This window comes from Struthio camelus, chromosome 7, assembly GCF_040807025.1.
Source record: "Struthio camelus isolate bStrCam1 chromosome 7, bStrCam1.hap1, whole genome shotgun sequence".
Classification (NCBI taxonomy): domain Eukaryota; kingdom Metazoa; phylum Chordata; class Aves; order Struthioniformes; family Struthionidae; genus Struthio; species Struthio camelus.
In genome coordinates, this window is record NC_090948.1 from 33,014,358 (window position 1) to 33,030,846 (window position 16,489).

At 41.2% G+C, this 16,489-nt stretch overlaps 2 protein-coding genes across 11 annotated transcripts in view; both read right to left on the reverse strand.

Annotated features, from left to right (window-relative positions):
• The window catches only part of LRIT1 (leucine rich repeat, Ig-like and transmembrane domains 1), a 136,309-nt gene extending 135,760 nt beyond the window's left edge, over nt 1-549 (reverse strand). For 6 of the 9 annotated variants that reach the window (XM_068950631.1, XM_068950630.1, XM_068950636.1 and 3 more), the window contains exon 1: nt 226-538. The gene's annotated coding sequence lies outside the window, so the exon portion shown is untranslated. Of the gene's footprint in view, nt 1-225 lie in introns of all 9 variants that reach the window. The other 3 variants (XM_068950638.1, XM_068950634.1, XM_009685574.2) reach the window with 2 other exon arrangements.
• A 1,802-nt stretch (nt 550-2,351) lies between these two features.
• The window catches only part of OGDHL (oxoglutarate dehydrogenase L), a 62,653-nt gene continuing 48,515 nt past the window's right edge, over nt 2,352-16,489 (reverse strand). For both annotated transcript variants that reach the window (XM_068950640.1, XM_068950639.1), the window contains exons 17-23: nt 15,331-15,509; nt 12,108-12,179; nt 10,540-10,665; nt 9,276-9,348; nt 6,810-6,973; nt 5,941-6,095; nt 2,352-5,222 (exon numbers count right to left, since the gene is read on the reverse strand). In XM_068950640.1, the coding sequence (XP_068806741.1) occupies nt 5,099-5,222; nt 5,941-6,095; nt 6,810-6,973; nt 9,276-9,348; nt 10,540-10,665; nt 12,108-12,179; nt 15,331-15,509 (893 nt within the window). In that variant the 3' untranslated portion in view covers nt 2,352-5,098. The remainder of the gene's footprint in view (nt 5,223-5,940; nt 6,096-6,809; nt 6,974-9,275; nt 9,349-10,539; nt 10,666-12,107; nt 12,180-15,330; nt 15,510-16,489) is intronic.

Here is a 16,489-nt window from a genome sequence, read left to right on the forward strand (position 1 = left end):
TTTTGGCTGAAGAAATACCAGAGGCCAAATTCAGCTGTCATACTAACGCACGTTGCCTTGATAGCTTTGCCAGTGGTTTGCATGAGAAATCCGTCTGTCATTTAGCGTGGCTTTCTCTAGACCTTCGAGTCCTCGGAAGCTCTGATAACAACCCAGAGGATGACAGCTCCACCCCAAGGGCAAGAGGAGACACCCCTAAACAATTCCCACCAGCTGGTCTCTTACCTGCCTGCAGAAAGCGCCAGTGCAGGGAGCCTGCGGGCTCCTTCGCCTCCTGCTCTGGCCAGAGAGCCTTTCCCAGCAGCCACCCTCAGCCTCCCTTGGTGCAGTTTAACTCCTTAACCCTGTCCTTTCCACAGCAGAAATGGTTAGCAGTGCCCCATGGGGCAGCGAGGGCCTATGCAGGGACCCCTGGCCCACCATGGACATTCAGGGGCCCAGGTGTGGCTCTCCATTCTGGGGAAAAAAGTAAAGAACTTAGGGGACAGTTGCAAAGGGGATAGAGACAGGCCAGCCATGGCTAAACTGCAGCCTGTCTGGGCTTTAATCAGCTAGCAACAGCCAAGGATTGCCTGGCTGCCCCCATGCTGCCCAGCCCCCTCAGCAGTAATTAATGGGTCAGCTGTTCTGGGAACTCATTAGCCCGGCAAGGTCTTGACAGGCCCAGCACTGACCTGCAAAATTAAAACATGCTAAATTTACTGAGCCAACATACAATAGCAGATTTTTCATCTTTGACCAGACCTGCTAACTCTACACCAAATTTGCATCTGCTTTCCAGGATTCTTTTGTTTTAAAAAACGTTCTAGTCCTATGTGCCACTGGCAAAAAGCTAGATCAAGGAACAAGTCTGACACTTCCAGAAAGTTAACAGCAATCAAATGGATTAATGAGAGGAGAGACAGAGCGGGAGACAGAGCGGGAGACAGAGCGGGAGACAGAGCGGGAGACAGAGCGGGAGACAGAGCGGGAGCGTGTGTGTATGTGTACACGTGTGGCTAGATCAGAGGTTCCCAAACTTTTCTTTTGTTATTTTTAGCAGCAGTCATTATACCACAGGCAACTGGTCTGCTGATTGTGATTTGTGTACCGTGTTAAGAGCTACCAGAGCTCTTAAGAGAGCAGCGAGAGAGAGGGTGAGTCTAGGCAAAGGGTTTTCACACACACCACAAAAAATGAAAAGACACCACTTTCATCTACTCGGTTCAAACAACGAACTCACATTCCTGTTCTTACCTACTCTCAGACGCTTATTTTTACCTCCTAGAACAAGCAGAGCAGTTCCACCTCCAGAGACTGTTTCTGCTCTGCTAGAGCAGATGCGTGATTCCAACTGTAACAAAGGCGGAGCAAAGGTTTTCATCAACACACTCCAGCTGCTAGGACATTTCATCAGCTAACTACCAGGAAACAAAAATAATTCTGTGACAGAAGTTGTTCGAGCAGTTCTTCTGCCATTGTGGACATGCATCATGTGATACTTCACCTGCAATTAAGATGAAGTCCATTGATTCTTGCATCACATTTGACTCTATTCCTCCTTCCAAGTTACAAAGCTATGGTTTGAATTTCAGGGTAGACTATTTGCAGAGAAGGACTATGTCGTATTTCAGTTCTTTTCAAACACTGGACAAAGATTAAAAGATTGCTATTTATTATGTAAAAAATATTTAACTTATGTCAGGTAATTCTAACAGAATATTTGTCTTCAGTGAGATCAGAGAGTTCTTCTTAACCTAGTTTAAAGATACTGTTATAGAAACTTGCAGTCATTGTTGATAGCGTGCCTACTAAATTTGCACCTATTTAGAAATTTTCTTTAAACTTTTTTGTTTATTTTAATGGCCTTATTAAAGGAAAGCAGTAGAATTCTATAAATAAGTATAATTTGTGCATTTAGTAACTTATGATGTTTTAATGGCTTCTGAACATGTACTGTCCATAGTGCAGGCAACAGGAAAAGTAATTCAATAGGAACATATGTTGAGCCAGCATGCTTAGAGAAATGAATCTCTTGAATATTTGACTCCAATATTTTGAAAAAATCTGTCTGAAATAGAGATGTGTTCACTTAATCACTTTAAAAAATCAGGATAAAACAGAATATTCTAATATAACCCCAATTCCCTTATTACTACTTTTAACTCAATGGTTTTGCATAATCAGCTTTTTTTTAGTCCAAATGCTTCATTTCTAGTCCAAAATGCTCTTTGCTACTAAATTTAAATAAGCTACTACTGAGAAAACAAACAGTAAGCAGAAAAATGAGCTGCCCTAGCATTCTTACGAATGGGATACTAATGCCAACACTCAAAGGAGAAACTGTCAAAAAACCCAGCCATAACAAAGAATTTAGTTCTTATGTATTTTTATTTTTTTTACATTCTTTGATGGAATTTTTATGCAACCATTATGCCACATTCTATTATACACAATGAAAATGGAAACCTGCCATTTACCACTTATATTTCTTTTGTTGTTGTTGTTTTCTACCTCTGCACATACCGTGGGATAAGTGCATTTATCATATTTCATGCAGCACTGACCTGCCTTATGCAAGCAGAGAATACAATAAATGGTGCCAGCAATATTTAGCTGTGCACATTCTTGCCACAGAAACATGCATTCATAAAGGCATTAAAATACTTTGGGTGGCAGTTAATGCCTATCAGCTTAATGTTTTGAGCTATAGAAATGGACAGGAGACAGTCTTTGCCGCTGTCAACTGCGGTACTTTCCAAGTTCAGTAGGTTTCAAAAGACTGAATTAATTTCAATGTTTCAATGAGAGAAAAAGCCCAAGGCAACCAGCCTAATTTAAAAGGATGCCACTGAGGTTCACAAACATTAGGCTAAGTTTGGTTCTGGAGCCCATGGTAAGTACCCTGCCACATCAATTTTTTGCTCTGACAAAAGGATTTTTTTTACCATCATGCTGTCTCCAGGACAAATGAATGGACAGCATGAGACATGTACCCCTTTTTGGTATCCTGCTTGTACTACTAGTAGATGATCATAGTTGAAAGGTTTTAATAACGCTTTTTATTTTGATAGGACAAGAAGCTTTTCAGCATCACGAGACTCTCTGAATCAGGCATAAACTGTCAAACCTTCTTACATCACAGCCAATATAGTAATAGCAACAGCAGGGCAAAACTTACTGCCAAGAACTTAAGCATGTCCCAAGAGCATACTCAGTACAGGGAACAGGAAATGGGGGTGAAATCTCATCCGTGTATTTTCCAGCCACTTATTATGGTGTACCAAAGCAGCAGTTCATGTGATCTATCATAGCCCTCCAGACACCACGGCCGAACAGGGGCCTTACCCAGCGCACTGCCGTTTCCTACTTCAATACGGGCACGACCGTTCCTCTGCTTCCTACTACACCGCTTGTTCTGTTAAACGCGCAGTTCCTTCTGCCAGCCAACAGAAAGAATGGAAAATGCCTCTTGCTACTAAATAGTCTAGAGCATTGCAGAAATCTACAGTCACAAGGTCCACCCAGATCCAAGAGCTCCTGGGGCAGAGGGAACCAGACTTTTGACAACATTAAATCTTATATTAAGAGGGGAAAGGAAAGCTGCGCCTACCTGCCTTCTAGCACTGCAGCTAGGGTGCTGTCAAAGCGCTCCAAGACCAGCCTACTACACTGTGTCTCTGACGAAGCCAAGCAACCACTATCTCCCCAGAAGAAAAACAACCTCTTGCTGTTTCCAGTCACAGACTCTCAGCTCATGGACCTGCCATGCATCAATTGTTTTTACATAGAGTCAGCTCTTGGAAGCAGTTCACTTTTATCTCCATACTGAAAAGTACATGGCAATTGGTATCCTAACAGACAGCTAAAAACAGAAAAAAAATCATTTACTACTTGTAAAAAACACAGCACGTGCCTTTGGTCAATCAGCAACTGCTGCCTGCCCACTTTCCTCTTAAAATTAAAAAGGACAATTAAACCAAGAATTGCCACTTCAGAATTGAATTAATATCAGCAAGAAGATTTGAGGCACAGATTAGCACTGGACAAAGCAGAGAACCCACCACTTGCTGAGCAAACACAGATTTTCTATCAAGACACAACCGTTGTATAGGTGCTACCAGGTCAAAGAAAAGCAGCTTCCTGTAGTCTGGGGAAGGGAAGAAGAGTCCATCCAAAGAGATGATGTCCACAGGAGGTCCGCACAGTTCCCTACATACCACAGTACATCACATCAAGGCAGCCCAGAGCATGGGAGCAGCTAGTACTATCACGTTCCTTTTGGAGTCATTTGTCCAGCACTTTGTGGCTGCAGTCTCCTGCTGATCACCCACTGCTGTGAGCTGTGGTCTCGTACAGACTTCTTCCTTCCTCAGCTATCTATCCCCTACAGTTCTTTTCTTGGTCCCTTTATTTCTCCCTCCTTCACCCTCCTCCACCTTATACCTAAGTGGTTCACACTGCTTTTGTTATCGTTCATTGACTACTGACTCTGTACTGTAACTCCCTATTTCCAACCTCTTTTCTCCCATGACCAGGCTACCTTGCCACCTCTTTTCAATCCCCACAGCCAGTACATTTCTCTACCAAAGCCATCTATCAGCTTGATGATAGCACCCTTTACTTTTTGGCGTCGTTACTCCTCTCTAACACACCTAAAAATAACTGTCAACCATTTTTCCCTAGAACAGTAAGTACATCTTGTTTCCTTAGTGGCTCCCCACTCACCCTCTTCTTTTTCAACGATCTGCACAGCTGCATCATGCTGTCCATGCCTGCTCTACTTACTTAACAGGAATTAGGCAGTGCCCACAGACACCAGATCCATGGAGAGGAGATACTCCTTGTCCCAAAGAGTACTGAACCTAAATAGACGAGTGACAAAAAATGGTGGACGGTAAGTAGGATTGTTTCCGCTCCCCCCTCCCCCCCCCCTTTTTTTTTTTTAAAAAGAAACTGGGGGACAAGGTGCAGAGTAATGAAGTCAGCTGGTGGATCCTTTAAACTCACAAAGCAAAAATACAATTTTTTTCAGTATTTTTCCCATTCAATCTTATTTCCTCTTTCAGAAGCAGAGATTTATAACACTACTGGATGGAGATTGGCTGGTGCCCTGCAGTTAGAACGTCTTTCCCTCAAAGGCCTCCAGGTTGAAAGCTGTATCCAAGAATCTTCTGAGCGACACCAGATGAGTGTTCTTGTTGCCTGTGGCGGCGGCAGCAGCAGGCTCTCGGCCAACGTACCTTTGTGACAAATTGGGCAGACAGGTGAGAAGAGAGGCAATTTTGACACTAACAAGCGGGGAACATGCTGCTAAATGCATTCAAGTCAGCTTGGTAGAGTCAGATATGTAATCATCAACCTTTTTGAAATAAAAATTAATCAAATGGAAGTTGCGCCATCAGTTATACCTTCTGGTCAGTCTCCACCCCTTTTACCCTCCCTTCAGTTCTGAGCTGTCTCTTCTCTCCCATCCCTCCCAAGGCCACCAGCTGCAGTGTCTTATCCTTAGATGAGCTGTTCTTGGAGATGGAAACTCCCATTCCTCCAACAGCTGCATGTGCTGACTCAAAACAAATGCAGAGCTATTTGACTGGACTGAGCTTTTACAACCACCATTTTGTCCAGAAACCTAAAATTTGGAGTGGAATTTTCAGAAAAGAAAAGATAGAATCTTAGCCAAGAAGAGACAAAAATCCAGGAGGGCCAAGCACTGTATTAAGTGACAATAAATGCACAGCTAGTTGCTACTGATTTTCTTTCAGAACTGCAAGGAGAAGCAAGACATGCATTGTGAATTTAAGAAAAAGCTGAATAGACCTTTCTCGCTTTCCCCTAAGAAACCAAACTCAGAGTTTTTGATTTGGAAGAACCTGACTTCCCCATGAATAACATCCTCAAATCAAAAATCTGGCAAAAACATTATCCCAGGAGACAAAGCAATTGTTTAAAGTCCCATACCATATAGGTCGAGTGTGGTTCACAATAGTGCGGAAACGAGGTTTGACATAATCATAATATCCACTGTTCTTGTGTTCCTCCTGACACCAAACTAGATCAGCACCTGGATACTTCTCAAGCTCTTCTTTCAGCAGGTCAAAGGGGAACGGTGAGATCTGGAAAGAGGTAACAACTGGCAAAGCTTTCTTTTACATGGTGTTAGTCCCTAGTAGGAAAGGTTTTTACTCCTCGGTAAAACACAGCCATTATAATTAAACATTCTGTGTTATACACAACCATTGTAATTAACCACTTAACATCAAACTAATATAATTGCTATTTGTTCTTAAAGGTGACTCATATTTCTTTAATCATTTTCATGGTGTCAGAAATGACCATCAAGGTATGTAACATGCATGTTTTCTATTAACACAAGTATGAATGAAAGTGGTCGTAGTCCCCATCTCTGCATTTCTACAATTTTCCAGTAAAGTAGCAGGCACAATTCAAGTCCATGTGCTTGGGTAGAATTATTGAATGACAGCACAGCTGCAAAGGATACTATTCACAATATTTAAACCTAGCAAGCTAGAGGTACAAATTTAAGATGCCAAACTGTAACCTTCCTCCCCCTCCCCCCCCCCTTTTTTTTTTTTTTATTGTTCTGGGCAAGTCTTCAAGCTTTCCAAGTCTCACTGTCCAGTATATCATTGATGTGTTCCTACCCCACAAGACTACGAGGTGTAGATAGTGTCTTGTAAGATCAGTGTTATAAAAATGCTAAGTATCATCATAATTTCTAGCAAGTGCTACCTATTTAAAAGCATAACAACACCCCATGCTGAAAACCTCCCAAAAGACCCTGTTTCTTTGAGGACCAGAGCGCTCACCTGTTCCAGTCTAGTTATAGCCACTTGTTTCTCCAAGTCTTGATTCTTTCTCTCTTTCACAAGATCGTAGTACACTTTCCCCGTGCAGAAAATCACGCGCCTGACCTCATGTGGCACATGAGCTGCCAGCCCATTCTCAGGAATCACACGTTGGAAAGTGGTACCTAGTCAGGGCAAAAAATTAGAAGAGCGCTCTCAATTGAACTGACTCTGTAATAAAGCAGCCCCAAGAAAAAGTCATTGGCCGAGCAATCAGCTGGGTGCAATGGTCCCAGGGCTTTGCTGCCTCTCCACTCCTATGACTTTTCAGACCAGTGACTCTGCTGAAGCAGACTTCAGCAGTTTAGTTTCAAGAAGTGAAAAGATTTTCAGTAGACTACTCTTCTACACTTAACAGGGAGAAACATACTGAGAGAAAATTCTTTTTTAGATTTATGTTGTGCTTTATACCTCTAATTTTTAACTGATGTGATAGCTCACCCATGCAGATGGTTTTATTCAAAGATCCACCAGAAACAGTTTCTTCTTTCCAAGACGATCTCAACCACAAAACATTACATATTTTTAGAAAATTTCAGAATATTTTCTATAGAAAATGTGATATAAAAACATAGCATAGCACATATGTTCTTGGTAAAGGTATTACAGAGCAGTTAGCATCAAGAACCTTAATGTAACTAGATCTGATAACTGCAGAAATATTTACACAAGCACACACATTACTAATACATATTTATGGGTTTCAAACTTCTGTTTGAGAGCTAAAATGGAATTAGCCAAAGGAAGAATTAGCATAGTACTAAGCCACATGTATGAGGATGGCATACAGTTTCAGTTGCACATCCTGACTGCTAGATATCTTTTCCCCTGTGATATCATCTCCCAGGAGAACAACCTGCTTGGGATACATAAAACTGGAATGTACGAAAGGTAGCAATCTTGCACTGGCAGGAAGAGGGACTTGATGTTCTGAAAGATTCTTTCCAGTGCTCCTTTCTATGATTGATTAGAACTATTCCCACATCAACCAACTGCAAGGTAGCAGACTGCGGCATGACCTCCCAGTCTGAATCAGCACACCCACTTACCAGGAGAATAAGCTTCTGTTTAAATGATTTGTCTTGGGGAGAGAAAAGCAGCAGCACAAACATATGAAAGAGGAACTGATTTATGTTAGAATTATCCCATCTCACTCAACATCAGAATTTATCATTAAAGACGACTGAATCTGTGCTTTATTGGGTCAGCTGGAGTCAGTCTCCACCTCCTTCTCAGCTTTCAGTTAAGAACAGAGCAAACGGAGTTAGCTGAGAGTCAGCAATACTTCACTTCTGGCTGTCATCTTCAGCAGAAGCATGACAGTATATCAAAATTAGATGTCAATTAAGAGTCCTGGCCATTACTGTGAGTTAGCCTGAAGCAGAAGGGCACTCCAAGACTTAATCAAAAGGACGCCTCACAATCCTTTCAGAATTTCTAATCTGTAATCATTCTTTCTAATGCAAGGAAACGTAATTGTCATCATGTAATCACATGCACACACACTGTAATCATGTTTTCTAATCTAATCATTCTATAAGCTTATAAACCAAAAATCAAACCCAGCAACATTCTTTGCCTGAGAAGAAAACTGCACTCACCTACAGAAAGGAAATACTGCAACATTTAAGGATGTTCAGAAATGTTAAGCTTAAAAAAAAAAAAAAAAAACACACCTAAGCAGTTATTCTTTCCTGACAGCAGTCTGGATATCAGCTAGAACTTGAACCACCACACAAGTACGTGCACACTCACTCTTTCTCTCTCCCTTTAGCGGTGAACAACTGCTATATTCACTTACTGTATTTCACTGCACTTCCCTCTGTGCCACTCTATACGTTCCAGCCAGCGCACAGCAAGGCCAATCCATCTATTTTTTGTTATTACACTGGCAGTTGCTACGTTATCTCTTGGTGCTGAACAGCATGCCAACAGCGGCCATGGGTGGTGGGGCAAAGCTGGTTCACTGATCTTCCTTTAGAACACTAGGATGATGTGGCAGCTCCAGAAACGAGCACAATAAGAAGAAACAGGTCCATCGTTCTTTAGAACGGGCACAGTGTGGTTACAATCTGTCTCTCCTGTCTATAGGGGGACAGTATAAAGAGCAATTAAATTTTTTAGTGGAGGGAAGAAGAGAGGGACTTAACAGCCTACTGAGGGGAACATCCCTGCAGAGAGGGGAATGTACTTTCCACTGTCTTTAAGATTAAGTATTGGTTATGTGATAAGTCAGTTAAAATTAAGAATTCTTACTTGAATGTAGACTCTCTCTTTAGCCAAAGTCCAGGTCAGATCTCTTCACAACAGCTCCACAAAAATGAAGCCAAAGGAAGACACAAACTCTCCAGAACAGATTCTCTTTTCACATTTACACTCTGAAATGTGACTTGGTATAGCTGTCCATAATACTTTAAGTCAACCTACCAGATACCATTTCATCAAAACTGGATTTAGCTTCTGGATGCCTCAGCAGTGACTTGGGCGTCAAGATAATCAGCTGTAAGACACAAATTTGTCCAACACTCTGGAGCTGCCTCATCTACATTATTATATGCAACATTTACAATACTGTTCATACAAGAAACAGACACTAAATATGCCATAGATCAATTTAATGCGAGTAACAGACACAGTAAATTAATTTTGCATGTTCTGAAAGCCTAAGAAGTTCAAAAATTATTCAAAAGATTTAGATAATCAAAACCTTAAACGTTCTCAGCGACAACTGCTTATAATTCTCTTTGAGAACAAAATAAAATCAAAGCCTTTGAACCAGTATAACATTCAACAGCTGTGTCTTAGTCTCTAAATTATAAAGAAGCCAAATAGCTTCAAAGGTAAACACGGAGCTTTCTCAAAAATATGAGCGCATTTTAGCATCTGTGTCTGAAGTGGGCTAGTTTCTAGAACAATTCAAGGCAATTGCTTTTGAAAGAAAGGAATCAGGAAGGCAGAGAAACAATTGCAATGGCATCTCAGTTTAGCTTTCAATAAGATCTAGCAAAGATAAATGTCTAAAACCCATGGACCACTTTGGTCAGCTCTGCCAACAAGGGACTGACTGAAGGTGTTTGCACTTAAGGGAAACCCAGGCTGAGTTTCCAAATTTCACTTGGAAGTTAGCCACCACCACAGTCACAGCAAATACCTTAACGTCGTGATACAAATGACAACGTCTTACACTATACAGTCCATGTTTAAACTTGTATAAACCAACTTGTGCTACTGAATTCTTCATGCTATTAGAGAAGAACATCTCTGCAGAGGAGAGGGGAAGGGTCTGGCACTGGAGTGGAGCTAGCATCAGAGTCCAGACCTAAAGAGCCTGATTCAAAGGCAGCCGTCGCTTCCTATGCGAATAGGCACACATTTTTGAAGTTCTAGCAACCAGACATATAGATTATATGCAGGCAACCTATTAGCTACACAGTGTCTTGACGAGCTCATCTGGCGGTCTGCATAGCTAGAAGGAAGGAAAGCTAAAAACCAAGCTGTAGAATTCTGGTGAGTGAGTGCTGACTTTGATTTCATCAAATCAGCCACTTTTAACCTACGCTCATTTAAGGTTTTTCACCAAGGATTCACTCTTTTTATTCAGCAGTATGCCATATACAAGCAAAGATCCCCTTTTAACGTAAGGGATGAGTTAATATACCTAGAATATTCAAGTTTATTACAGGAATTTTACCGGTTTTCTAAATGGCAGCAAGATCTGTCTTCTGAGGGCATGGAAGTAATTGGCTGGAGTTGAACAATTCACCACAATCCAGTTGCATTCATACAGCTGGGAAACTTCAAACTGTTCACTGAACTCCTGAGAGAAACATTAAAGGCATTAGAAAAATATCTTGGAGGGAGGGAGGGGGCTGGAAACGAGGAAAAAGGCTGGAAAGCCATCCTTCTCTTTCTGACTCTTAGCAAACCCCTTCCCCAAAAACTTAATTAGCAGATTTCTGCTGATATTACATTATTAGCATCCCTACAAATAATTCTCCTCTGTTTCTACCTCTTCTTAAAAGTGTATGCAAATACAGGGAAAAAGCTCCCATTAATTTCAGCAGGCTTCAGTAGGTAGAAGACACAAAATGGAACTCCTTTGAAATAATCTTAAAATTATAATTCCTTTTTTTGTGTGTACAACTAACTCTACCTCTCCCTTTTTTGTAGGTGTCCTGTCCTCTTCTACTATCTTTTACATTATATATGTATGTTTTATATTTATGTATTTTATAATTTTTTAATATAAATACTATATAGGCAGACACAGGCATGCATAGATACAATAATCTCATCACAGACTGGTACAGCATCTGAAACAATGATGTCCTGGTCCATCGTTTGAGCTCTTAGCTACTACAGTAAAATTTACACTCGCTTATTATGTGCAATTGACAGTGCTGAAATGTAGTCAACCAAACAGAGCTTTATGTTGCCAGTGCACAGATAAAAATCACTTTTAGATGGGAAGGAAGATGACTTTGAAACCATCTTTACCCCAGTGGCAACAGAGCCAAAACTGAAATATATGTATTTTTTAATTGAAGGGATTTTCAATTTATATGTAATAGCGTTTCTTAGAACTAAACTAAACGAACGCTGCAGCGGGGAAGGGCATGTCCTGTAGAGCTTTGTACTTTTTCCGTAGAAATGACTGATCAAGCTCTGAAGTTCTTAGCTGAATCAAATTTAGAAAATAGACTAAGTTTGTTAAGGAATTTGGGGATGATTCTCACATACTTTTTGTAGAAGCAGAAATTTTATACATTGTCCTCACTTTTGTGCTCTCACTAGTACAACTTATCTCCACTGCAAAAGCCAGGTGTGGCTTCACTTGGCTTCCTTCAGAGATACCCATTTGCAATACGCACAGCAATATAACCAGGCAGAATCATTGGCCCTGAGGAACAGCCATAAAGAGACCATGCTCCCAGAAACTAATTGCATATGACCTCAGCTTTGAAATGAAGCACCACAGCTGCGTACTTTGATTATTTTTACTGGGAGCAAGTTAGTGTTACACCAGCTCTTGAAGCTAAATCTAAACCACTAGCTAAAACGATTAAAAAAAAAAAAAAAAAAAAACCCACACAACAACAAGAGCCCCCCACATTTTTTTTTCCATGGCAAATAACTGAATGCTGCTTGTGCCAATAAACTGATTTCTCAGAGGATAAAGCCAACAAAACCCACATTAAAATAAATACCCATCAAGCAAAGAGCAGGAAAAAGGATACGGCCCTTGACAAATCTACTTACTGGATAAGCATCAGAATCATCATTGCTCATCTGCAGAAACCTTTCAGGCCTTGCCGATGAATGCTCTGGACCCTGGTAATCAAATAATTTAAAACAACATTAAAAAGCCAGAACAGCAGTTAGGCATCAGTCTAGGTCACTCACTGCATAGGTGCTCCCTGTTACCCTTGCAGCTCTGCACCCGGCAGCACACCAGGTCCCCCAGCCAAAACCATGAAATGTTGCAGCATGGAGAGAAGAGGCCATGCTACAGGACTGACAGGCTTGGTCTTGCTTCCATGGGCTGTTTTCACAAGAGAAGATTAGTTTTCACATGGAGCTCCAATGCATTTACCAGTTGCAAGTAATTTCTGGCCTGTCGCAGTACATCTGCACAGCGAAGACCAGTGAAAGGCCAGGAGGTCCATGTGGACCTTGCTAACGCAGAGCAAAAAAGGAAGAGGAGGGATGTCAGGAGGGCAAACACTATGTGCTTCTCAGTGTACTGCAGTGCCCCACGCTTCTCAGCGGCAGACTGCGCCTGCATGCCCAGCAGGAGCAGCCACTATTTCATTGTTGATTCCCTGTGCTTTGTTAGCAACACATGCAGACATGGGATCTCTCTCCTATCATAGCTCACTGTTCAACACAGGACAAAATGCCCTAAATGAATACTTCTGCTAAAACGGATCAAAATGCATGTAAACGTTATCTGCCAAACTAGTCCATGATTAACTACCGGCTCCTCTGTCAAAATACTGAACACTCAAGTCCTCTTTCTCGCTAGCAGCTTCCAAAGCAATTTCTTCTAACACACAGTTAGCCCCATTTTATACTAATAAAACATGTATGCTGGGCAGAGAAAACAAAGAATAAGGAACATAACAGGAACATGTTATCACCTCCCTCTCAAATCTCTCCACAGCTCTTAAGTTAATGATGTTTATAAAGAAGTTTTGCTTCCCTCATTATAACTTCCTGCAATGAAACCCTATGTACGATCTCCACGTTTCTCATTATTTTGACAGTCAGTAGTCTAACTTCACACAACACAAGGTCCTCTGCGCTTCTGACTGCAAGATTCGCTCTACTCTGTGCACTAAGTGGATTAAAAGGAAAAAACACTCAGTTTCCTCACTGACAAGAAAAGAGAAACACAAACAGCCAAAAAATTTTGCCTTGTGCAAGTATTCTTTTGAAGCCTGTCTCTACTTTTGAGGTGCCAAATACTCTGGTCATAAGTGGGTAGGGGCTTGGAAGAAAGAGGCAAAGCCCAGTGGAACTGTGGTGCACAGCAGGCGTCTAATGTTGCAATAGCACTGCTGTGCGCATCTATTTGCTGTAAATCAAACTCTACACTGAGCACCATCTTTACACAGAGATGAAACAAACATAGCACTCCACAAGCACACCGAATGCAATAGGTTGCAAACAGAGATGTCACTAGCAAACAGTCACAAGAGAGATGTGCAGCTTCCCTAACATGCACACGTATGTTGCCCCAGCAACAACCTCAGTCCAAGGCCTCAGTGTCCACATCCATCTTTGATTTCTCTGCTGACACTGCCAGTCAGACTGGCAGTGACTGCTATGTGGGATGGCATAGGGTTTATTTCTATTGCGACCACCTATGCAGTGAGACCTATACTGAATCCATTAGCTACTTTCAAACGAGTCACCAAGGAGCCATAAGGCAGCAGAGTCTTTCAATCACAGCCAACCTGCCTGTGAACGCATGACCTAGAGGTGAAAGGATCCATATCCCATTACGAATCCTTCCCCAAATCATTCTGTCCCCAGCGCTGTAGTTGGAGAAAATAACTCTCCTGTAATGGAAAGCTCCTCCGGGAAGATAATGGATTTCAACAGCCATGTCGTATTCTTAAATATTCAGAAAACACCTAACACCAGTAGCAAAATAAGCATGTTTCAGAACATCTGGGCAAATCCTAACTGCCAAATGGCTAAGAGAAAAGAAAGATTAACAGCATTACAAACAGCAGAGATCTAGCTCCCTTCATTTGAGCGCTTCCTCACAGAGGGCCACACTTGCGCCTGAGAGCACATTCAGGCTATCACTCAGGATTCATTTTGAGTCTAGCCCTGCAGTTCTTACCGAAAAAAAATTAATCTATCAAAACTTTTGTGAACAGCATCAGACCCTTTATTCTTTACACAGAAAAGGGTATGGAAAGCCATTCACAAGATATGAAATGCACCTCAGTATATCAGAATAGGATTATAACTGAACGGACATAAACTAAATTGTTTGGAAGAATGGTAATAACTACTGGTTTGCAGTAAAAGGGTCTTCTGCATTTACAGAGATGGAGATTTTGCCATTATGGCACATCTTATGCTTTTCTTAATAGAAAACTAGAAACATACATGCATCACTTCATGAATGTCAGTGAATTTGAAAAGGAGAAAATCAACCTAGCATGCAACGGTTCATGCAACCTTTGAAAATAATTTAGAAGATCTGAAGAATAATTCTGCTGCCAATGTGAACTTCGTGAACATTGCATACAGAGCTCGTCCATTCCCTTTTCCCCTAAGAAATTGTATAGTTCCGCCTATTAGCCACCAAAGGAAAGAGGGCAACAGCTAGTGAAAAGGTGTTTCTTCCTAGAAAATGAGGAATTTCTTATTATATCAAAGTTATTTCATGTTAATTATTTTTGAAGAACTTTTCTTTTGAAGTCTCATATCAATTCACTGCAAGTAAATTCAGTGCAGCGTTTACACAGACATGCTTCATGCAAAACGAAACCAAACAAGTACTGCTAGACACTAATACATATTTTTTTTACTGCATACCAAGAATCCAGCTTCTTAGGGAAAGAAGGCAATGTCTTAGGTAAAGGAAAAACAAAGAGATAGAAAAAAGAAAAGAGGCACAGCAAAAAAAACAAGGGAAAAAAGTTGGGTTTTTTTGTTTTTTTAAACAAACATTCTCATGCAGCTACTCAGCAAACACAGTAAGTCTTCCATCTAATAAGGAAGGAAAGGAGAACATAAGGCCAAGCACTCAGAAACATTTCTCAGTTTTCTTTTGTTCTCACTGACCAATCTACACACATTCCCTTTTGCAGCACTGCAGCAGTCTGCCACACTAAAAAAAATATTTCCCCCCTCTCCTAATATCACTGTGAGATTCCCAAGATACCGTTGGATTTTATGGACGGGGAGCAAGGTGCTATAGCTTTACACGTTCCTGTTGGCGCCAGTCAGCAACCCTTACCATTCCTTCCATCCCATGCGGCAAGAGCAGAACAATCCCATTGTGACGAACCCACTTAGCCTGGCCTGAGCTGATGAACTGGTCTATTATACACTGGGCTGTGTTGTGAAAGTCACCAAACTGGGCCTCCCAGCACACCAGGGCATTGGGACTTGCCATTGCAAAGCCAAGTTCAAAACCTAAAAAACAAATAGGTAGAAGAAGAAAAAGAAATAGACTTGCTGAGAATTCTGTTCATTTCTCATAAAAAATAAATTAAAAGGAATAACAACATGATTAAGAGCATGAACTGAATTTTTTTTAGCCCTGTTGTAAATCACGCGGTTTTCAGGAGTATCATTTTCATTAGGAAGATTAGTAAATAATGTTTGCACAATACTGACTCCAGTCCTTCAAACTCTTGCTCAAATATCTGAATATCATGAGTTTGTAATGAACGTTTAAAACCCCCTTCTCAGCTCAGACTTTCGCGTGAGGGTTTCTGAGAGAGCTAAACTGAGATAGATACCATTTTTTCTTGTAAAAATACACTTACAATCCAGAACTAGTTCAACAAGCTACTTGCTCATTTTCTGACTTGCACAGCCCTGCACAATGCTGCTGATTCTCTCCTCCTCCTCCCCCCAACACAGCATTATTGGTAACATCAACCTTCAGTCCATAGACAAGATCATAATCTTCAGATCTGTAAACAGGCTTGAACATTACAGGTTCATGAGACACACCTCTGTAATATATCTGTCTTTGGTAAACAGTCATCTCTTTGGCAGGGTTAAGGATCTCTGCCTCAGTGACAGAGAGCAGACCAGAAATACTCTTCATGGGGAGGACATCACTACTTCAGCTAATGAAAACAGAAGGGCATAAGCTTATCTCTCTCCAGTCCTCATCAAACATCAACCCCAGTTCCAGAGGGTTTATAGTAGCAAGCAAGTTCAGAGATTTCCCTAAACACGTGTTGTTTGAACTGTAAATTCAAATGATCCCTTAGGAAACAGAAGGGCCACACGTTCCCACTTACTCCAACATATCAGGTTAACACAGCAGGACAAATGTACAGATCGCAGTCTGGTTGACAGCAGTGCAGGTACTCTGCACAGAACAGGCCAGGCAGCTTGTTGTCTGCTCCTAAAACTTGTCAAAGTTCCAAACGTAACTA